This window comes from Erigeron canadensis, chromosome 4 (assembly GCF_010389155.1).
Source record: "Erigeron canadensis isolate Cc75 chromosome 4, C_canadensis_v1, whole genome shotgun sequence".
NCBI classification, from domain to species: domain Eukaryota; kingdom Viridiplantae; phylum Streptophyta; class Magnoliopsida; order Asterales; family Asteraceae; genus Erigeron; species Erigeron canadensis.
In genome coordinates, this window is record NC_057764.1 from 43,153,017 (window position 1) to 43,178,437 (window position 25,421).

A 25,421-nucleotide genomic window follows, 5' to 3' on the forward strand; every position below is an offset into this window, starting at 1 on the left:
AAGGATTTACTCGAATAAACTTAATTGGGAAATTATTTGAAGACATAAAATCTTTATCTTAACCAGGGATCACTTTTAATACCTTAGCGAGAAGAAATTGGAGTGGTTTCAATCTTTGATTGTTTCTTTGATTTCATATTAATCTATCCTACCTTATATAAAATCCCTTTCACCTTTTCAAAATGAGAAAATGATTTAGAAAAAAACATCTTCATTCTTGGAAAAACTTATATAGAATTACCCGACTTGTTCCTCATGGTAAACTAATTTACACATTAAACGTTTTTTTTAATAAAAAGTAAATGCTAGAACGAATAGCATTTTTGGTCTAAATACAATTCGTTCTAAATGCAAAAAGTGTGATAACACAGGGACCAAAAATGCAATTCGTTCTAAATGCTAAATACAACATTTAGAATTGTATTTAACATTTTATATAAAAACTCACTCACTTAATACAATTTAAGCATGTTAAATACAGGTTGTATTTAAGACTCTTTATAAAATATACTTATTATTACATATACATTAATTATTTACACCAGCCTAGTCTATCATCATCTATAGTCACCATCATCACCCGATTGTGATTGTCCATCTTAAAGAATATGATCAAGAAAATTTTAAGAAAAAACACTCAAATAAAGTGTTTTGCACTTGTGTCTATATTTGCTTTAAAAGTATTAAAAAATTTAAAATAAATACTCCGTAATAATTAAATTTAAGGCATTTAACATACACAGCTTTTGACTTTAAATAAAAAGAAATACTCTAAAAACAAAGATATACCAAAATCTGTTTAAAACTTTAACATCATCTATTATTTTGAGTAATTTAGATGAGCTTTCATAAATTTATAAGGCTAACACGAGTTATTATCGTAATAACAATGAGACGAAAATAAATAACCTGGTATGTTTTCCAAATAATATCCAGGAATTAATATATTCAAACTGGCAAAAATACAAAATATATCACTAAACATATCATTTATCCCAATTAAAATCAACCAAAAATAAAATTTAAAAAAAAAAAAAAGTCACTATAACAAAAATCATTAAAAAAGAAAAAAAATTCATAAAATCAAATAAAAATAATCAACGACAGATTCAAATAGTCCATTTCCAGATCTTAATCCTAAGATCAACTTTACATTTTACACCAGAAGTTACCGCGGTAGTTACCGATTTACCGGCCGGTGCAACCGCCTTAATTCCGTTACACACAACTCTAATCGGAATTTTTTTAGTCTTCAGTCCACCAATTTTAACCTTCACTTTAGTATCTAACTGAACAGTTAACGGAATATTCCTTTTATTCTTCAGATCCGATTTTAATTCGCTGTTATCATCAACAGTTTGACCGCTGGCCGAAACGATAGATTTCAATTTCGTAGTATTTTTCTTCGGCATGTCGAACGCCGGAATAGTTCCGGCGCCGACGTTAGTTGATTTAGAAGAGATTTTGATCGAAACGACGTCGTAACGGAACTCGATCTTCTTGTTAGGGTTACGAGCAGTTGCAGTGAAATTGAATTTAGTGTTGAGTTGATTTGATGACGTCAGGTTAAATTGAGAGATTTGAAGAGATGTGACGGAGAACGACGGACGATGTGGACGGTATATGACATAGAAGATGCCGCCGGCGATGGCGGCGAGTATGACTAGGAGGATGATAATGAAGGTGAGCCAGAGACAGAAGGAGCAGCAGCAGCTGCGACGGTTCCGACGAGGGAGAGGTCGGTAGACTGGACGTGTGGAGTTGTAAAGCTGAGCTTTGTTCGCCGGGAAGTTAGGGTTGGTGGCACCGCCGTTGACGGCGGGCGGTGGATTGTTGTTGCCGTTGGTTTGTTTGAAAGAAGGATGGATTTTTTCAGCCATTGGATTGAACTATTAGGGAATTAAGACTTTTGGGTTTTAATAATAGTGAATTGGATTATGATTACAGAGATAAATAGATAGATACAGGCTTTTGTGAGAGTGATTGTATAACAAACAGAGAGATATGAGAAGAACAAAAAAGTTGTATACACGGTTTCCTTTTTGTTTATTTTCTACTCCACTTAATAGATGCTATTTTCATACCATGACATCATTATAATAATATTATCGATATCGATATTGATATTTGCTATACTATATCTTATTACGAGTATTATTTTTAAATAAATTATACGGATGATTGTTATGGATTAATTAAATAGTCTTTTTAAAGTTATATGGTAATCTATATTTGATATAATTATCATATAGCTAGTAATAAAGGTTTTATCCGTAATAATCATTATAATTAGTTTCAAAATGACTCAATTATCTTTATTGAAATTAACTCTTCAAATAAATTATAAGAAATTAATTGTTTAACAATTAACGAGCTAATTTATACCTTAAAACTTTTTCATATTAACTTATACTAATAAACATTTATTTCACTACCACTTTTACATCAATTACATTTACATCAATCGATATCATTCTACGTCATCATTATCACCAAAAATCATCGTCATCACCACCAGTCATTGTCACCGACACCACATTATGCGGATACCGTGCTAGTAATACTTGATAAATGCAAATCTGTAGCCATCTGATTTGACTATGTAAACCGTGTAAAAGGGTGGTGATAAATTTACAACAATTATTTGCTATCTATAACAAATGAATATATTTTATTACACAATTTATATATAACTGGGTATGTATTGTCGTGAATGGCTAATAACATTTTCTCATGTAAAAGTTATTTGTTATCTATAACAAATGAATATATTTTATTACACAATTTATATACTTGATAAATGTAAATTTGTAGCCATTTAATTACGCAAAAAATATAATTTTTTTGTCGTTCTAAAAAAAACATATTATGGTGGATGGCTAATAACCTTTTCTCATTTGAAAATATACGATGAAATAATATATGTGATTAGGAAAAAATATAATTAAGGTTGGAGATATAAAATTTAATCAAACACATAAAGCCTTTGGTTAGAGTGTAATGTTGACTTTTGTTGATACTAGCTTTAAGAATCCTTACGACTCTAAGGAAAGGGTGTATTATTGAGAAACACATCATACCCAATAAGAGAAAGTAAGATAATTAAACTTGAGATATTTTATAAGGAAAAGATATCGAAACGTTAATTGTTTGGTAAAAACTAAAAAGTGTTAGCAAATTGTTAAAAAAGTTTCAAGTCAAATAAGTTTAGAGGCAAGCGTGTAGATGATTTGTTTTATCAGCAAAAATCATCAGTAAACATCGGCTCATTGGCTAACCTATAACACCTGCATCGGCTAGTTTTGGCAAGTTTAATCGGCTAGTTTTGGCTATATCGGCATGTTTTGGCCGATCCTTGTGAACGTTAGGAGCGTGTACTTGTGATCGTTTTTTTGTTCTTGTGCCAATCCTATTTGTATCGTTGGAAACCCTAAAAAAAATTTTTGGAGGGGGGGGGGGGTTCGATTTTGAGGCTAGATCTATGTTTTTCTTGGCTTCTATTGCCGGAACACGTGCTGATAAAACTTGCTGATGCTCCTAACGTTATATCACCCTTTTCCGGTGAGATCGGAAACTCCTTTTGGGGTTTTCTGTGGTTGTCGGCCAAAAACGTTCACTTTTAACGGCCAAAACTTTGTTTGGCTTGTGCAAGGATGTAGTTGGCCATTTTGACTACTTGTTGGTTCGGTTTTCCGACGACCCCTTTTTTGGGGTTTTCGGTTTAATCGATATGGTTCATGTTGCTTTGTTGGTTCGGTTTTCCGGCGAGCCCTTTCTTGGGTTTCCGGTGACCTGCTGCTGCATGTTGCATCGGTTTTCCGGTTTAACTACTGCTGCGGCTACGGCGGTTGTGGTTTTCCGCGAGCTCTTTCTTGGGTTTATGGTTAACTACTGCTGCTACTGTTGCTGCTTTACGGCAATTTGTTTTCCGGTGAACCCTTTCTTGGATTTCCGGTTAGACTGTTGTTGTTTATATGTATATTTATCATTTTACATTGCCGTTAATTGCATGTTTCTGATTAGCTTGGTAGTGTTAACTTAGCGGTAGCGTTGTCGGTTTTTTCCATTGGTAGCGTTGCCGGATTTTGTTCCATTAAAGCAATAGGTAGCCGGAAAAAGTAGTTTTTAGCCGATGATGGTATCGTTGAACAGTTTTAGGTTGCCGGTGGTACTAAAAATGGGCGATGATGATACAAATGTTTGTAAAAAAGGGACTCGGATGATCCGAGAAGTATCTTGGCAGGGTAAACTTTCAGGTTAGCAGTCATGGTGTCTCCGACTTCCGAAATTCCCGACCCCCAAATTCCAAGCCCAATTTTTTTTTTTATACAAAATGGTCACTTTTTATTTTTCCAACAAGTTTAATTATAATTCCGGTTACCTTTGCTATGTTATCATATTTACAAGTTTTGGCTAGTTTTGTTTGCTATACCACTAGTTTTGGCTAGTTTTTGGCAATGACACGTGACAGATTGTGATTTGCCATAATTAGTCAAACTTGTCAATTTGCCAAAACTTTTGCACTACACCATCCTCTTTATCAATAACTTTTCTTTAAAATGAATATATTATACTATCATACATTTATATTCCTATTTTAATAGTAAATTTAGGCTTATTGGCATGCCTTAATGTATTATCTAATTTTGATCTCAAATGAATCCCAATATAAGAAAATTTTTATTCTCATTCATGAAAGCATTTTATTTGCATCAAAATTTAAATTTAAAACCTCTAAATTATGCTATTATTATTATATTTATAAAATAAATTTAGGTTAGTAATTTTTTTTTAAAAAAAATAATAATTAATCATCTTAAATATTAATTAAAAAAATCCTTTTAAAACGATTTGGATGTCAACACATATAGTGTCTAACACATGACAATGCATGCCTTTCACATCAGTAATGATGAATTGCTGATTATTATTTTTTTTAAAAATGTAAATAATCCACTTTAACTATTAAATTAGTTTTTATGACGCTTAATAACAACAAAACTAGCCAGGATGAGGTAGTGAGACAAATTTACTATAGACTATATTGATTGATGAAGGGGCGTACTATTGACAAGGAATTTGGCTATTGACACCATACCTCAAAAGGGGCGAAATTCGCCCCTTCTAACTTGAAAATTCGCCCCTTCTGCTAGTGACGGTCAACCTTTATTCAACGTCATTAATTAATTTTGACTTTTACTTTGGGCAGATGGGGCGAAATTCGCCCCTTTTGAGTATATATTTAAATTCCTAATCCATACATACTAGAGGTGCGCAAAAACCGATCCGAAAAGCCAAAAACAGAAATAAAGATAAAATCGAACCTAGAAACCGAAAACCAAATAAAGGATTGGTTTGGTTTTGGTCTTCTAAAAACCGAAATGATCGGTTCGGGTTTCGGTTTCATGTATAAAACCGAAACGAACGGAAATCATATATGACTTAACTTATTATATATTTGTGTTCTAGTGTTAATATTTAGTACATGGTCTTATGGTTCATTCAAACATTAAAGAATAAGATATGGAAGTATCAATATACTCACTCATGATATACCCATACGGAGCTTTAGCTCCGTACCCGAAGCAGAATACGAAGTCATCTTTGTACAGGTAAAAACACTTATACCCATAACGGAGCTCGATCTCCGCTTAACATGACTACCCCAGAGCCCCAAAGGTAACGAAACCCAGCTCCAAGGAGATATAAAGAAAGATCGGATAAAGATCTTTCCCATGATAATCTTATTAAACATATATCGAAGCTCCGATATACTCAGACACAATTTGGTAACAAGATTACCACAAATCTCCTCAAGAAGGAAACAAGATATTCACAAAGGAGGAAAAGATTTATCCTAATTCTCTTACCATCCTCTCCAAGTTATTTACCCTCTATATAAATAGAGGACGAAGCCTCACGACAAAATATAATCAACAATACATTCGATATACAAAACCCTACAAATCATTCATAGTTTATTCGACCTTCGTATAAACCCTAAACAAAACCCACAAACCCTAAGTCGAACATAACGACTTAGGACCAATAAATCATAGGCGTAAAGCGGTCTCCGACCCTCTGACCGTAAGGGAATCGCCGATAAACACCAACAACCACACTCACACATCCGGTTGGACTATAGTGCGATTATTTGATCAAACACTCATTATGTTTGAAAACGATAACATGATTATAATAATCTTATTCATGCAATCTTCTTTCACTGTTGTTAATATCTTTGAAAGTATATTCTGGTTGTTTAGATTAACGTAGTCATTATAGTTCTTTTATCATCAATACTCTTATTTATACTATCTCCGATTTGAAAAACCAAAAACTGAATCAACGGATTGGTTTGGTTTTGGTCTTCTAGAAACCAAATGGATCGGTTCGACTTCAATTTCATATATAAAAACCAATGGTAAAAACCGAACCGACTTAAGTAATACTATGTCCTTACGTGTTCTTCTTCAGCCGGAGATAAACGTCTAGCAAACGCATGACCATACACATCATCTGTGTCATAATTATGTGTATGATATATCACATTTACTCTCCAATCATATGCCTTTGAATAATGACCATGCGACTTGAAAGGACAATTACATTTTTTCAATAAAAATTTTTTTGATGCTCGTCCTCGTCTTACAGTATACTCTACCACCATCACACATGAATAATACCATAGAAATATCATCGGCTGCTTTTTTGTTTAATCTACCATTGACTAGGAAATAAAACAACATTTTATATAGTTATGAGTTATGACACTATTACACAAATGTAAATAGGACACCCTAAATAAAATCCGTTATTCTTGTTGACTGGAACATATTAAGGCCACCTAAATAGAACCCCCCAAATGGAGCCCTCTATCTTTATTAATTAGGTCATATTAAAGCCACCTAAATAGAACACCCTAAATAGAACCCGTTTTTCTTATTAACCGGGACAAATTAAAGGCACCTAAACAATAACCCTAAATAAAACCTGCTTTTTTCAACACCGGTCATATTAAAACCACTTTTAGGAATCCTAATGAAACCCCAAGTTAAATAGAATTTGATTTTTGGTGTAAGACCATGGCCAACGTCCCGCCCTATTTCTTCTTAAATTTTTTAAACATTGGTCTTTCCCTCCCTCAAATTAGATTTTCTCAAAATCAAAATCATACCCTTAAAAGAAATCAAAATCATACAGACTAGCTATCTCTATCTTCCTTGACTCCTTTTAACCCCATTGAATTAAAATGTCTTGTTGAGCGTTCTCTCACAATCATGTATGTCTTTTTTATCTTTTTCAAATTAGCCTGTAGGGTCATACACAATTGAACATATATAATATTTAACCATAAAGCTACAGAATGATATTTGATCATTTACGCATTTAATTAAATAGTTTTAATTAATTTATACGTTTATAAATTAACACGAGTTAATTGAGGATAAACGGATAAAACGACAACCGTTATTTATAGTAGTCGATTAAAGTTAGTTTTAATTGATTGATAAATAACTTATTAATTAAATGGGTTTAATTAATTAATTGAGTTAACAGGTTGGATAATTAATAAATGTTCATATGTAAATAATAGTTAATTAATTAAATAAGGAAAGTCAGTCTGACCCACATATCCCCATGGGGCGGTTCTAGATCAATTCTAGGAGGGGGAGGATGAAATTTGCAAGGGATTTTTAGGGTTTTTGGTTTCATAATTTGATTAGAATACTTCCCTATAAATACCTTAAGAAATCCCTAATTAATTCATTTATTCATAAATCCCTAACACACACACATAAAGGTGAAAATCTTATTTCTCCCTTTTGTGTGTGTCAAACAAAACATCCCAAAATAAGCAAAACCCCAAAATTGTTTTAGCTATAGGGGTTCGAATTCCATTAGGTGGAATTGTAAGGGTTTCGTTTGTTGCGGTCGTAAGCTTCAAGGTGTCTAGCAGATCCTTCGTTAAGACATTGTTCGTGTATGCACTTACGGAGGGTTCTACACTTGGAATCTCGTTTCTGAAATCTTCCACATCACGAGGTATCTTGTCTACCGCAACGAGGTCAGTTTTGTATTTATTAAGTTACTTATATTGCATTGCATGGTGATCTTGGTCTGAGATGTTAGAACTATTAAATGTCTCTTAAAATATTACCACACGTTTTTAATAGTTGCTAACAGTTTATTAACACGCTTCCGCTTAGCAATTTGATTTGTATTTAAAATTTGTTTTAAAACTGGGTCGTTACTCGACCCCTTTTATGTTAGTCAGTTAATGAAATCCCAACAAAAGTGTGGGGTCAGATGGGGCAAATTTCGCCCTTTTTGCTTATAAATTCGCCCCTTTTGCTCAAAATTTTGCCCATTCTGCTCTGACATATTGAGTTGAAGTGACGTAAAGTTGACAACATTAAAATAAAAAATGTCAGGTCAGATGGGGCGAAATTCGCCCCTTCTGCTCCTAAAATTCGCCCCTTCGAAAGGGTGTCAATAGACAAAAAAGAATGTCAATAGGAAACCTCTTGATGAATACTCCATTCATCCATCGGATGTTTTAGCGCTCCTTTGACAACTGTAAATTGTGATGTTTTGTTTTTTAGTATATCTTTAGTATATATATAAAATCATATAATAGTACTAATACAATATGAAATTTGCTAATTGTGTCATTATGGATTTTGTTTTTATGTTGAAATGTAAACGTCTTTGACAAAGTTATTTTGTATCCATGATAGTTATTTTGGCAAAGTTATTTTGAAATGTAGTTAAAAAGTTTCATAATATTTATATCCATCCTATCTTATGAATTCTAACATTCTGCTGAGAAATTAATTAAATCTTTAGGATATGAGAATTTAATAATCATGTTTATTAAATAAAATATTTGTACTACCATTTACAACAATTACTATTACATTAATAATCTACACCACTTGACATCGCCGCCACCACCACTAACAGTCACCGCCGCTACCACCATTGGTCATCGCTACCACCGTACAACCGTCGTCACGACCATACAGTTGCATTACGTGAGTACCGTGCTAGTTATGGTTAAATATATATGGGATGACACTTAAATTTTGAATATCATATGTTGAAATATAAGCTGTCTATCGACAAAGTTATTTTGTGTCCGTTTAGGAGTAGAGTATTCATCCTAAAATCAGATATTAGAATTAAAATGCCAAATGATAGTTGAATTTACTATTTTGATCCTCAACAATCAATTTTATGTTTTTTTTTTATATTCACTTAATATACCTATATACCCTTAAAGTCTTAATCAAATAGTTTATAATATAAATGTTTCAACCCATTAAATAACTATACTATCTTATTTAAATCAAATATTTTTTACATTAATAATCACCCCACCACGTCACCGCCGCCGCCATCGCTCCGTCATCACCCGTCGATGCCACCACCACAACGTTGTCGTTACCGTCATTACCGTCGAATCGCACGGCCATACATCTAGTCCTTTTCTAGTTTAGCTCGAGTCTTATGCGCAAAATATTAAGAAAACTTATAAGTTTCTGCAAATACGTTACCCGTAATAACAGAATTCAAACTCATTGTCGTACCAAAAAAAGTGCCTCTAAGTATATTGGGCCTGACCCTGATCAGATGGACCATCCGTATTGCTGCACAAGCATAACTTGGACTTCTATTTAATTGTAACCCAATACTAATGAAAAGTTCTCCAGTAGTCCAGTCAATGACATTTTCCATCTTTGTTAAAACTTAGTCATCTAGTCCAGGTGTACTTAGGAATTATTTATTTTTTTAATAATATTTTATAAGAATAATATATATGTATTTTCAAATATGATATATGGTTTTAGTTTATCTATACTATCTATATAAACAAACTACCCTATTTAAAATTTAACACTCTACCTTTAAAATCTCTAATTTACCCTTTAAATCTATATCACCATCAAACACTTTATTCCTAAAATTCCAAAAATACCCTTTAAATAAAAACCTTACGCGTGTCCCTTCGCTTCCCTGAAGTTGTTCACATAATATACTAAAAAAACACTCATGCGTTACCGAATTTAATAATCAATCAACATAAAAAACGTTCACTCTAAAACAACAACAGCGGTAAGAAACACTTGAGTTGAATCATACACTCATGTAATAACACGGTACAACTACTTAACCAACGTTTTTTTCCTATGTCCCGCCGCATCGTGCGGGTACAAGGCTAGTAACTTTATATCCATTGATATTTATAAGTCTATACGTCTATACTTTTATACTATATTATAGAAAAATAATATTTTATTTTTGAAAATGTTGAAAAATATGTAATATTTTCACATACATTATCCCTTAACATTAATGAATAAATTACACCATCAATCATTTATCTTTTAAATTATCTCAATTAACATTTACATCATTTATTTACACCACTCGACGTCTCATCTACCACCAACAGTCGCCCCCACCACCACATCGTCGCTGCCACGACCACCGTCGCATTGCTTAGATAACTTGCTAGTATTTTCTAACTGATAAAATTAGAAACTGTTTTTTCTAAAAAAGTCAGGGAGTATGTTGTATGAGCCTTTTTAATTATACATAAGAGTTGCCAAAAAGAATGTTATAAACTGCCATGCCACCAATTAACCAAGTAAAAAAAGAATATATGAGCGAGGAAGTTTATAAATGGCTTTTTCAAATCATTGGTGTCCACAAATGAAGGGAATATTATGGATATCGTCTTTTTTAATGCCGGGTTAGTAACCTCTGTAGGTTCTTTTTTCAAGAGTCTTGGGATTTATCTCAGGTATGCTTGGTTCGAGCATCACATACTGTCTAATTGGATGTGACTGTGGTGTTTTGAATGCAAAATGCTAACTATTAACTCGTTGTTCGAAGAAAATTTTTTTTTATCACCCTTCTTAACCTAAACATCAAAGAACAAAATATTAAACTTTTACATGTTTGTGTAATCGATATATATACATTCTTTCAATAAATAAATATGTGATATGTATAAGTTTCCACACGACATTAATATAAGTTGGAAACTAGGATTATAAATTAAATGACTTAACAAATACAAATGAAATTTTTTTGAGGTTTGTTCGTTAACTTAACAACGATTCAAGTATTAATAGTCGAAAACATAGGACTATGTTAACTTGCATTCATAGGCAATAATGCTTAATTATTAGTAATAGATATAACAAATTATACATTTACTAAGACTAAGAAGTGAGAGGCTTGGGAGGGAATGACGACTTGTGCCATGTAGCACGTGAGGTAGGAAGAGTTTTTCCCCATAAAAGGTGAAAATGGATCAGTTTTTAAGAGAGAAGCAACTTATGCCATGTGTCATTTCTAATGTTTCTTTTTTTTTTTTTAAACTTTGTTATTAATTATAAGTATTATATTTATATATAAACCAAATTTAAAAACTAGAAAAATTAAAATTAAACAAAAACCAATGTTTTAGTTTTTTAAATAAAAATTATAAACCATTTGTAAATATACAATACTAAAGGGTTTAAAAAACAAGTTATAAACTAAGTAATAATTAAAAAACTCACAAAAAGCAAAAAAAAACCTTCTTCTTTCAATTGACCCATTGTATTTCTTTATTCTACACACATACAACACACACAATACATAAAAACAAATTTAAAAAAAAAAAGAAAGAAATGTGAGGTTTGGCGGACACCCGGTTTGACCCTCGGGGCCGGTGTTCCGGGCGAATCTCGGCAAAAACGGGGATAGTTCGCCCCATTTGACTCCCACTCCTTTTAGTCTAACAGACTATTAAACGTTCGTATTTACATAATTAAATACTTGATTATATATCTAAGCAGTGGCGGTACCACAGGGGGGCAAAGGGGGCAAATGCCCCCCTCCAAATTTAGATTTTGTCATGTAATTTTAAGTTTTTCTATCGATTTTTAAAAATTTCTTATGAATTTTTAACATTTTGACCCCTTTTATATTTATTTTTTACGAATTTTTTTTAATTTTGCCCCCTTTAATTTTTTTTTCTAGTACCGCCTCTGTATCTAAAGAAAATTTGAATTCATTCAATATGTCGTAGCTAGTTCCTTAAGCAAATACCTATTTGAAATTGGGTTATTAGGCGCTAGTTTAGTTTGTTTGGTCCCCCATAGACAAGTAATTGATTAGAATTTAGAAACATCCCAAATTGAGAAAACTAATCGTTGGCTTACTAAAAAAAATATACTCGTAATATATATGATTCTAATAAACCTTTATACATTTAGGTTTGTAAAACCAAAAAAAAAAAAAAAAGAATTTATTTATGGAAACAAATATTTATATATATGATGATGATGATGATAACCAATTCAAGAAGTAGCGAATAACTTAAATTTCCCACGTAAAAAACCACATATATATGCTTAATTAATTAATAGAATAGAAGATCGATCGATCGAAAAAGAGAGAGAAAAAAAGGAATGTCAAGAAGGGGGTCGTTGTTGGTGCAGCCGGTGGGGCAGAAAAGACTGACAAACGTAGCGGTGGTTCGTCTCAAGAAACAAGGCACCCGATTCGAGATTGCTTGTTACAAAAACAAAGTCCTCTCTTGGCGCTCTCGCGTGTACGTCGTAATTAATTACTATTCCATTCCCTATCTCTCGATCAATTGTTACTTTGTTTTAATAAGGCCGGGTTTAGATCGATATTCAATAAAATTGAAGGGTTTAGAACTTCGATGACCATGTGTCCTCACAAGAGGTCTCATGGTTAATTAAACCACGTGCATCTCAGTCAAAAACATCAAGTCATCATTATAACCAACCACTTCTAATTAGATACGAGTATAATTAATGTATAGATATATATAGATGTTATTAGAGTCATTATGGGCTAATTCACTATTTGAAGATTTATCAATTAATACTTGTATTAGTTTTATTGTTATGCTTTTATACGATTTGCATATAATAAATATGATTTTTGAATTGCTGTTGTATGATCGATGATGCAAATTTTTGTATCCATCAGTGAGAAAGATCTGGATGAAGTATTGCAATCACAAATCGTTTACTCAAGTGTTGCAAAAGGAATTCTTGCCAAGTCAAAAGATCTTAAGGCTGCTTTTGGGATGGACGATCAGACTCAAATCTGTCTCGAGGTTATTAATTAAGTCTAATCCTGTTTCAGAATCTTATTATAGAATAAAAAAAATTTATTTACAGTATTATTGTATGCCAGATTTTGGATAAAGGAGAACTGCAAGTCGCTGGAAGAGAAAGAGAATCACAATTATCAAATCAATTTAAGGACATTGCAACTATTGTCATGCAGAAAACTATCAATCCTGAAACTCAGCTCCCTTATACTATGAGCATGATTGAGCGTTTAATGCATGAAATTCACTTTGCTGTAGATCCACATAGCAGTTCCAAGAAACAGTTACCTCTTTGCTTATGAACTCTAAGATCTACAATCAAGCAATAATGTTGTTTAATTCACATACATCCTCCTGAATCCCTTTATTTAATCAAGCAGTTTTGGTTTTTGCACTCCTTTTAGTACCTAATATCAATGAAGAAATCCAAAAAAGGTGACGCCCCAACCCGTTTTTACACATGCTAAGTATTCACCTCTTTTTACATGGGGTACTGCAGACTGCACCATCCTTTATATCTATCTTTGTTGCAAAACGTCCGTTTCAAAAAAAAATTCCTTGTTTTTATGCTATGTCTGCTTAAGTTTATATTTTTAATGTCATATGCAACATCAGATGCAGACGTGACTGTGATGATCTGATTGCTTATTGTCTAGCGATTAGGCAACAACGAATCATCCAATTTGAGTATTTGACTAACCATGTGTTTGTTACAGGCACTAGATGTCATACGGGAACTTCAGAAACATTTCCCCATTAAGAGGTCCCCCATGAGACTAAAGCTTACGTTACCACTACAGAACCTCAGTTCCCTTGAGGAAAAACTTGGTGAATGGAAAAGCATCTTTGTTTCTAAAGATGAATCTGGAAGCCAAGTCTCTATTGTAAGTCTACTTTACAGGTCCCTGGAAATTCTTTTGCGCGCTATTCCTATTTTTAATTTCAAATGTAGCTTTAGTTCAATGCATCTATGTTCTGTTAAAGGTATTTAAAGCGAACTCTAATTTTAGAGCTATAGAGGTGCAACTTTCACTCACTATCTAAAAAATTAGCCGATTTGGGCTACATCCTTTATAGCCATGTGGTCTACTGGGTAAAGAGTAAAACCTAAGCTAAAGTTGAAATGTGTCAGATTTACATTGAAATGTGTCAGATGGATACAGGTTATTAGTCATAGTCAGTAAACAAAATATGAAATCTGGAATAAATGGACAAATAGCGGTGGCAAGACAACCTAACCAAACCCAACTGTGCTCAAGATCAAGACACGAATTGGTTATACATTATGTGCCCGGATTGTTCGTACTTCAGAAATATCTGTTCCCCAAACACTTATCATCACAGCCATATGTATGTATATCAAAACCTTAATAATCCGTATAGATTCACTATAAAGAGTTGAGTAGCAGATGATTGAAATAGTTAACCAAAAATATTACCAATCAATCTTGTGTCTGGGTGTTTTTGTCTTATGTGTGAGTTCAAAAGATGTAGTTTACCATTATTCGATATGCTTGGAGGCAAGTCAGGCAACTCTACATATGAAATAGCGTGGTGTGGTGGCAACACATTCTCATATGGAATTATAGAAGTATAGATGCAGGTTACTATAGAAGCTACATATTCCCCAGATATTATAACCTAGACACGAATACTTTGTAGTTCTTTCTGGCCCTTGAGATATGATATAAGCATGGTGTTTAAGCAACATATTCCCCATTATAACCTAGGCATGAGTTCTTTGTAGGTCTCTCTGGCTCGTGAGAGATGATAAATAATGGTGTTTTAGCAATATATTCCACATTATATCCTAGACAAGAATTCTTTGTAGTTCTCTCTGGACCGTGAGAATCAGAATCCATTCTATGTCATGCCTTTGTCACATTGGAGTTATCGTCATTACTTCCTTCAAAAACTGTTCAGGCTAATATCATGTTGTTTGTCCGTGGCTCCGTGCCATTACAAAATGCTCAATATTTATATTTGGAGCCTCAGCTTCGTTTATTCTCATAGTCAAAAGTGTACATTTAGTTGTTTAATATATAATCAACGCATTGCTGAAAACTGCACTAGACTCGAAATTTGCAATTTTCTTGGTCAAGAGCATGATTAGCTGTTTAAGTTACATATGCGTAAAATTTAGACCTAATAATGTGTCTGAAAAGATCTAAATACTTAGCAAATCTAAGGATCAAGATGAAGAGAAACATTGACTTAAGTAGGTCGATTCTATGTACATCTATCATTTTTCATTTATCAACAGATTGCATTTTATATATGTTTTTCTTTTGTACTTTAATCTCAGATTGTGAAATGTTCCGCGTGCAGGTATGTGACATTGATCCTGGATTATTCTGTGATTGTGATGCATTATTGAGAAATCTGCAAGGAAGGTCTGAAATTCTAGTGATATATGTGCACGGCGAAAGAGATACCAATGCAGATTACTATGATGGTCATGATGATGTATCATCAAGAAAATCCAAAAAGCCAACCAAACCCTTTGACCAATTGAGTGAGAAAATGCACAACCAGACCTTGGCTTCAAAAAATGACACTACTGAAAGTCAGGAAAAGCACAATAGATGCAATACATGTGATGCAGTTGTGGGGGATGCTAAACAGTATAGAGAACACTTTAAGAGCGATTGGCATACGCATAACCTGAAAAGAAAAACAAGACAATTACCTCCCATTTCTGCTGAAGAATGCATGGCTGATGTGGAACTTAGTACTTCGAAGGGAAGGAAAAATGAATACAATTTTTGAGGTTTGAACTTCCTTACATTTGCATGTTTTGTGAAAATGTACAGAGTTATGCATGTAGTTGTGTTAGCAAAATACAAGAATATATTATGACATTTTGTTGCTGCTTATCTAACATCTTACTTCTCTGTTTACCAAGAATATATGTTTCTGTTCATAGCGTTTAGAAGCCGTGTCTGTTACATTGTTTGGGTCTTGATGTCGATACATAATGGTTTTGGTCACTTTAAAATCCTTTGTTTCTCACTGAGTCTTAGGTAATAAAATGATTTTAGCGGTTGTGGCAAGATGGTCGGATTGGGTCACAGGTCAAAACAAGAAATCGACAGTGTCTTGATGAATCTCTCACTTTTGAGTTTTGAGACACCAGCTTCCTGCACTATTAAAAACAGATTAAGAGTCATGAGTAATTCCACAATTAGGGCAGTTTATCTGCCTTGGTCAGAATCATTTCCATAATCTTATATATGGTTATTATAAACAGAAGAATGATCACAAGAAAAGTCACCGAATTCACCTGTTCCAAAGGAATATTCAACAAAATGTCACAACTCACAAGTTTAGACTAAATATTGTGGTTTCCTTGACAGATACAAAGACATATCAACAATTATCATTCAAATAAAAAATTTATTTCAAATTACATTAAACTCCAAACATAAGAAATACAAGAAAAATAAACAAATTACAAAAGAATGTAAAAGTCAAAACATTTTAACTTTTCCATTCTTTTGTTTTACCTAAATTTATACATATTAGTTTTTGATGATCTAATACTCGACAAAAATTACATACTGATACCCAGCCTCATTTAGTCTTTGACATCCAAGTAGTCTACAACCACTTCATACACCAGCCAACCTTCCTAATCTGTCTCTTAAAATCTTCACCCCCATGTACCTGCATATAATCAACCAATTAACAATTTGTTATGACTATCAATACAACTATTTCTAGCTAGATTTTAAATATTATAGTACCTTCCCAGCATCATAACTGTTGCTTGTGGATTGGTGCCAGGAGACTGGTGAAAAGTAGACCCATCAATGACTCGAAGCCTGTGAACTCCCTTGACCACGTAATCCGTGTTCACCACCTGGCCCACCTGGCACCCTCCATGGTAGTGCCAGATGGAGATCACGGTGTCTTTACAAAATTGCTCGAGTGACTTTGTGTCGTTTGTGTGTCGTGGTATCATATTAATGTTTGCAGTGACACTCATGTTGAGCAATTTATCGACTGTATCTTTGCTGCATTTGGTAAAATTTAGGAACGGTTTGGACCTCACAAGTTTCTCCACTATTCGAATCCCTTTCACGCATTTCCGGAGGTCACTCTGGTGGCTAAAGTAGTTAAATGTGATGGTTGGATTGTCATCAGCATTTGTGTTGTTTAAGGTTAAATGTCCCTTTGACTTCGGGTAAGCGAGTTTTTCCAAAATGAAACCTCCATGAAATGCTTCGTGTGGGAGATCTTTCTTGTTTCGTCTAAAAGCTTCAATGTGTTCTTGTGTTCGTCTTTTCGGGGGAATAGTCGAAAGTTGGCCGATCTGTTGACTCGGCCCAAGAAAAAAATTAAGTTTATTAGTTACTGAGTATTAAACTAGAGGTGACAATTTTAACATATTTAGTTATGTGTCATTGTAACTTAATTCAAATACTAAATTTCTCCTGACGGGTCAAACTAGTTAAAAGTTGCTCAAATCTTCACTTACACCAAATCTAAGTCATTTTAAACTAGAGGTGACAATTCTTAAAAGATTGTTTTTACTCATATTCAACCCATCGACTATTAGCAAGGAGCCTTGTGGTCTCACAAGAGATCTCTAGTTCGAACACTTCCCTAGGCAAATAACTTAGGGTTGGTCCGGGTAATGGTTGGAACCAGCCACGATAAAAGAAAACCCACTTAGGCCTCTACATCCCCCGGTAACCTGAACAAGGAAAACCTCCTCCATTTGTAACACATTACCTATATTTTACTCAACAACATGATCTGTTGTAATCAGAACGTTACCCGATCTGCCCACATACCACCTCTAACTGAGACTCATTTGTTTATCATGACAATCCAAATAGCAACTGTTGATGTAGCAAAATTTGTTTCAGTTGTCATACCTCGGCTGAGGCAACTCCATGATGACAGTGAATGCTATCTGGAGACTGACTAAACCCGCTACTTGCTTCAATGTACACCCCCCTTTTGGTGATTCCGACGGTTTCAATTAACGACTGTTTGACAGCCCTGTTGAATGGGACAAAAATAGTATTCAACGGGTTATCGGACATGTGTTTCCCGACATGCTTGTTATTATGCACAACTGGAATCTTCAACTTGTCAAGATCAGTCTTTGGTCCTATTCCACTAAGCAACAACAGTTGTGGGCTACCGATTGCACCACATGTTACTATGATCTCACTTCTTCGCCTCCTTGAGATAAAAGCCTCGTGTTGTTCACCGTTCTCATCTTTGAAAATTACACCAACCGCCCTCGGCTTTTTCCCTATATTCAACAAATTAATTTCAGCATGTGAACATAAACATATGGCACCTGTTTAAAGATCCATTCTAAATTATATATGCAACTTCAATAATTTTAAATGTTTTTACATACCAGTTGTGTCAAACGTGATCTTTTGAACTCTGGCATGAATCAAAACATCAAGGTTTTGCACATTTGCAGAGGCTAATAGCTCTGCAGAGGTGTGTCTCCGTCCATACTTATCAAAAATCGTCCCACCAACCTTGGTACCATACAAGTGGTCATAGGTGAACCCGTTGTTCGGTGAAATACCAATTTCAACAAGACCATCTCGGACAGCTCTTTGCCATGGTTCAAAAACAGGCTCGTGAACAATTTGTTTTTCAACCCATGGGTACGATTCATTCACCAATTTTGCATCCCATCCTGTCCTTTTAACATAACTGCATCAACATGAAATTCAATTTAAACTTAATTAATATACATAATCCCTAACAATCAACGGCAAAGTGCATATAAATGTATTCATATTGCCACCTTTGGCTATCAAGCTACTACCTTGCTATTACATATATACGTTTTTGTATGACATGACAACCATATAAGTTGCTCCATCAGAGGCCACAACAATAAAAAAAAAAAAAAGGTCAGATATACATACACGAGCAATAACTAAAAATTTAATAACATGTGTGAAAGTTGCATAAACAAAATAACAAAAATGTTTGAAGTCCAACAACCAATTAACTAACTTGTACCAAATTGGTGGACTGAGATATTTTTTACTATTATTAATTTTTTTAACCGTGCCACTCACATTGCACATCTATCGTATGAAATGTAGCCCAAATTAATAAGTGGACCTCATGACCTAATTAGTCAATTATATATTAGATGCCATAATCAGTAAAGAATTAAAACAATGAAAGGAACACCAAACAAAAAAAAACATAGTACAAAATCATCGCTGGTCCATTGAAACCCATAATAAAATCACTTTCAAATCAAAGAGGATCATAAATTATTTATAATCTCCTATACCCAAAATGGAAAGCAAAAAAGGCGAAATAACTTTGTAACATCAAAACTTGATGGTTGGTAGCCCATTAATACTATATTGTAGTACTACTACTATATTGTAGGCCCAAAACTACACAAATTCGCTAAAGGTCTTATTCTAGAGCAATTTTAAGCAACAACCTCAACCAGTGTAGGATCCATATAATTAATTACAAGGAAGCTCAAAGTTCGTTTACCATTCTACACATATAGCAATGAATCACCTAACTTTTTATGTTTTAATTAATGGTATTACTTTTTAGGCTTTTGAGGGAGTAGATGTATGGAGAAATATTACGCTTAAATAATTGGTAAGTGTATTATCTCTTTCACATTGGTAGCTCTAAAAATAGTCATAAAAGTTGTAGTATATTCATCGAAAACTATTTCCACACTTTATAATACTTCATTCGTCCCATATTAAGTGTTCTAAATTTCTAATTTGACTTTTTGAGTCTTTTTATTTCAATTTTGACAGTAAATATTTTTGTAACACTTGATATAACATATATAAATTGATTTTAAATGTAGTTTTCATTGATATAACTTTCATCAACTAATCTATAACACGAACAATGATATTTACGGTCAAAGTCGGAAGAAAAAGACTTGACCAGTCAAAATAGGACATTTAATGGGACGGAGGGAGTAGTAATTTACAAAAGTTTAAGAGAAACCTCTCAACCGCTTCGTATCTGACAATTTACGAAAGGAATTGACCTCGCGCGTGGGCGAGGAGGTGGTTCACCCTCAAAAGATTATCCGTAATGTATTTTAGCTTTATTATTCCACATAAGCAAATTTTGACGCACCCATAATATTTTTCGTCACCTATTTATCTTTAATAAATTATTTGACTCACCCTGAATCAAAATCATGTATTCGCCAGCACCCATGAGCCTAACCCAAAGCAGATACAAAATTATCTTTATGAAGCTATCAACCAAGACGAACAATTTTACATAGATCAGACAAACACAATATTTTTTTAAAAAGTGACATGTACATAACAAAATTGAATTATATATTGAACAACAATATAGTAATCGAATTGTAATTGCGTTTAGGAGAGATTATCCGTTGAGAATTACCAATAAGCTAGATAAAAATATTCGACAAAAAGTGATTAAATGAGTTATGAAGGTTGTACCTTGTGCTAGCTCGAGTGTAAAAGCCGGCATTGATAGAAGTACCACCACCTAGCACTCTAGCTCTAGCATTAAACACGCCATCGGTGGATACAAAAAATTGTGAAGCAGAAGTAGGAGATGTGTCCGCAAGGGTAAGATGGAAATTTGACAATAATGTTACATTTATGTTTTCAAAAGGGACACCACCTCTTTCTAGTAATAACACACTGTAATTTTGTGACAGGGTTGCTGCCAATGGACACCCTGCTGTGCCACCCCCCACTACTATATAATCATAGTACTTTCTTTTCCCACCGTTGGATGGAGTTGACTTTGATGATGATGAAGAATCAGATGAGGATGATGAAAATGAACTTGCCCTTCTGATAAATGGATACCTATCTTGCCACAACTTGTAATCACCTGCATACCATATGTCATTTTATTTTACTGCCCCCCTGGTACTTACTACATTAATTTAAAGACCTCTTTTCCCAAAGCTTTGCCAACTATATCTATATATTTTGCATATACTCCAAAATTTCTTTTTCTAATAGAAAAAACTTGCAACAAAAAATTTTAGTGATATACATCAACTTACTTTCATAAAGTCTATGGTACACATACATGTCATCTCCTTTCATAAATATGCTTACATAAAATTATTAAAAATAAGTCAGCAAAATTGGTCAACCTTTCTTACATTTATACCTACCTAAATGAAATAGCTTAAAGATTTTTTTTAGTAAAAGATTTGACAGCACAACACATAATTAATGTTTGCCGGAATAATCTTTAACCCAGTTATGAAATCAGGTATTATGATTAAGCAAAAACCTATTACAGTAATAAATTGGTTATATATTGAAACAAGATTCATAACAAAATTAAGCTTGATTATTTCTGATAAATGTGATGCCAAATTTCACAAAATATAAACTTAATTTGTGTCAAAGATTGAAACTTTTGATTCATGCATAAAATGCCATGAATGTGTTATGAGTCGCAACAAGCTAGGAAATAATTAAACAAAATCCCATCAATACAATAACAAAATAACAGATATCCAGATCATAGTTTTCTTAAATAAAGAATCAAAATTGACATATACTTCAAGAACATGCATGCATACATACGCATAGAAGATATAAAGAGGGGAAGATTAATAGAAGTGTAACCTGCTTGAGAAGTGGCAATAAAAGAAAAGAGAAGAAAAAGGAAGAGGTGGAAGAAATTGTTATTGTTTATGGTGAGTGCCATTAATTGGAGAAAGAGCTAGAGGTTGGGGAGACAATGGCTTCAGAAAATACTTGCAGGTTGGTCTTGTTCTCTGTGTAAACCTTGTTTATTTATCTAACTGATGTGTATATATATATATATGTGTATGTATTAAATTGGAGTATTATTATACATCCACCTTTACTTTGGTGTATAATAAATATGTAAAAACTATACTATATGTAATGTTGTTGTGAATATATATAATCATATTGTGTATATACTACTATTGTTATGGAAAAGCAATTATGACATCATTAATGTCAAAGAGTAAAACCATGTACACATATGCTATTATTTTTCCTTTCAGTTTTATCATAACAATTAGTAGTACAATATAACTTTAATTTGGTTAATATATATGGATTTAGAAAGGTAAAAAGATAGATGGGAGAAAGAAAGAAAAAGAAAAATAGTGGTAATAATAAATGATGAGATTATTATATATCTATGGTGAGTGAGTTAATGCTCACAGTTGGAAACGAAGCAGGAAGGGAGAAGGTTGGTAGATGAATTCATGGCCGTTTGATTAACTCCCCATCCGTCGATCGTACGGAAAGACACCCAACCACTCACTCATACATTTGACTTAACAATCGGTGCATAATGATCTATTTTACATAAGACTAACACGGTAGTCGCGTAATGTGATGATGGTGATATGATGGTGGTTGTGGACTTGTGTCGAATAGTGTAATTAGGTTGATGTAAATGTAATTAATGTAAAGATGGTAGTGTAGATATTTAAGAAAATAAAAGTTTGGGTGATAACTTTTTTTCATTAATAACAATTAGGTAATTTCAAACTCTCATTTTTCTAACTTTTCAACATGATAGTATATAACAAAAAATAAATGCTAGTTAGGCTCACACAATTAATGTTTTAAAAACCGAGTTAACATGCAAAGTGCGTGAGGGGTTGTAGTGTTAGTTAGCTCGTAAAACGGATTGAAAATATAAGTTTATTATAAGAAGAATAATTGGTTAGTCCAGCCGATTTAACAATCAGACGCAAATGGAACAATCAATAGTTTAAGGGAGAGAATTCCCTCAAGTTCTTTAGCATGACATCATGTTATGGAGATTTCAACCTTTTGATTTAATTCAAGGGTTGAGATGTTCTAAACTTGACCCCTCGAGTTAAAAACAACTTGAGGGGATCCTTTCCCATAGTTTAATACGACTTGTTTGAGAAAGTTGTTAGGTGGAGTTATAGGTTGAACTAACTGGAATCGGTGATCTAGCCCAACTTAAAAACCTATCTATTTCGTTTTCTTAAAACAAAAATACAAAAAGGGATTATTACCTATGGATGTAACTATCTGTGTAAATTGTCTATGTTATGTAAAGATCTCGTAAAATGTCTTTGTAATGTAATGAATTTTCAAATTCTGGTTATTGGATGTACTCGGGTATATGTGGCAACCATATAAGTTGTCACGTGTAAGTTTCTGATTGGTCAGGTACATCAAATAATCGGGATTTGAAAGTTCATTACATGACATAGACATTTTAAAAGATATTTACATAACATAAACATTTTAACATAGTTAATTACATTTATAGGTAATAATCCCTTAAGAAAAATAGTAAATCAATCGGGTTTTTGCTTACTGGTAAGCCTAAAGGTAACATTATTAATGAAAATAGTAAGTGAAGGACAACAAACTACACTAATTTTTTGAATTTATATTAAAGTTTACGATTAATTCAATAGATAAAAGATTAGTGACTGGTGTAACATTGAACCTATTTTTTTCTTCGACATAAAGGACTTGGTGAACATCCACAAACATGTGGGGTTGGGAAAACAAGTGAGAAAGGTTTTCAAAGGTATAGTTTGGGTAACTTGTTGGAGCATTTGGATGACAAGGAATGAAAAGAGATTCAACAATAACGAAGTGAGTTCGACTAGGATTACACAAAGCATAAAAACTCTCGAATTTTTGTGGTATAAAAATAAATCGAAACATAATTCCATTAGATGGGATGATTGGTGTAAATTCTCTTTTGTATAGTCTTGTAACTTCTATATTAGCCGCTTGCGATTTGCAAAGGCTTTGTTAATAAATCTTACTTTTCAAAAAAATAAAATAAAAGATTAGTTTAAATATTAGTCTAAATTTATATGAGTAGTAGAAATCAATGCTACAGATATGAATACATGAAAATTAATTAATGTTTTTGTTGACTTTTATTGTGTAAAAGAAATGAAGGTCGTACAATGTATTTTCATTATTGAATTTTTGAAGTAATTAGTGAATAATGTAATTTGTCGTGCCATGTATAGTAAATTTAAATTAGGTTTAGAAAAATCGTAATAATATGTACTTAACACTATTGGAAACAGTTTATATACGGTAATACGGAGTAATAGAGTATTCTAATTTTACTTGTGTGTTGCACGACCGCAAATAATTTCAAATTTTCAGCTATGACACATAGTTAATGAAATAAAAAAGGTACATTTTTTTTTACTGATCGTCCATGGTTGACAACATCCTTCATTGGCCCCGGTTCAAAACTGCAGCAGTAGTTCTTTAACAATAAATCAATAAGAGTACATATTATTATTATATTTACTACTCACCAAAAAGTTGAATACGGGAACAAGGATAGTTAAAGGTACAATTTTCTCACCACATATGTGAGAACCATCTTCAAAGCTCTTTCCATTTGAAGCCTAACATATTACTACGTAAATACTACACGAGTTGAAGTACAATTCTTATTGCCTAAACTACAAGTTACTATTGCATTCTGAAGCTAAAATTGCCAACTGTTACAGTGATGACAAAATACCAGTACTATACTGCGCGCAATGGCACCAAATGGTCAAAGTTAATTCTTGCAACCTACCCTTCTGCTACAAGCATAATTGCATACTCAAGATATGAAATTAGGTCGCATTTTGACATTAGTGGATGTGACCTCCAATTTTTGTCATGTGTGGAAAGAAGATGTTTTTAGTTTAAAGTTGTGACATTCATGATTCATATATTGTTATTCCAATGTAAATTTAACTGCACATATTTTGGCTATTGAACCTCTGAATCTATGATATTTTAAATTGATGTACAAACATATGGGTCCATGTACAATTGCACATTTGGTTCGTGAGCTCAAGGGGTCACACTAATTTCTTATAACCAAAACAAACATATGAGTATACAACATCAACCAAAACGATAATATAGCAACAATGCTATGCTATTCCGCTCAAAACTTTAAGATTATTGAAGCAAATCAACACTGACCTAATTCGAAAATGTGTGCATATCAATCATAAATTCATACATAATCTCTTTGTCGTAATTAAGCCAATTTTTTATGTTAGTTGTCCATGAAGCTCGTAATCAAGTGCCATTGCCCTTATTATATGTTTCCAAACAGAATTATATGCAGAAATATCTCCATAGATGGTATGCAAGAATGCAACAATGACAATAAATTTATAAATTATAACCAACTTACACCTTATTGCAAATTAGCAATTTAACTTGTTGGGCTTTTAGGTGTTTGGTAAATGGTAATGTCTTAAAAGGTCATGGGTTATTTT

The 25,421-nt window shown here is 33.1% G+C and overlaps 2 protein-coding genes and 1 pseudogene across 2 annotated transcripts; 1 reads left to right on the top strand and 2 right to left on the bottom strand.

Annotated features, from left to right (window-relative positions):
• Positions 1–1,057: 1,057 nt before the first annotated feature.
• LOC122596558 (NDR1/HIN1-like protein 6) lies at positions 1,058–2,038 on the bottom strand. Its single transcript, XM_043769164.1, has one exon. The coding sequence runs from the start codon at positions 1,878–1,880 to the stop codon at positions 1,110–1,112; it is 771 nt and encodes a 256-aa protein (XP_043625099.1). The 5' UTR covers positions 1,881–2,038; the 3' UTR covers positions 1,058–1,109.
• A 10,272-nt stretch (positions 2,039–12,310) lies between these two features.
• Positions 12,311–15,988, top strand: LOC122598470 (annotated as a pseudogene).
• A 581-nt stretch (positions 15,989–16,569) lies between these two features.
• LOC122598080 (protein HOTHEAD-like) lies at positions 16,570–21,897 on the bottom strand. Its single transcript, XM_043770690.1, has 6 exons — positions 21,763–21,897; positions 20,605–21,007; positions 18,528–18,838; positions 18,031–18,416; positions 16,894–17,462; positions 16,570–16,813 (listed from the first exon to the last, which is right to left on the bottom strand). The coding sequence occupies exons 1-6, from the start codon at positions 21,842–21,844 to the stop codon at positions 16,759–16,761; spliced, it is 1,806 nt and encodes a 601-aa protein (XP_043626625.1). The 5' UTR covers positions 21,845–21,897; the 3' UTR covers positions 16,570–16,758.
• Between the last annotated feature and the right edge of the window lie 3,524 nt (positions 21,898–25,421).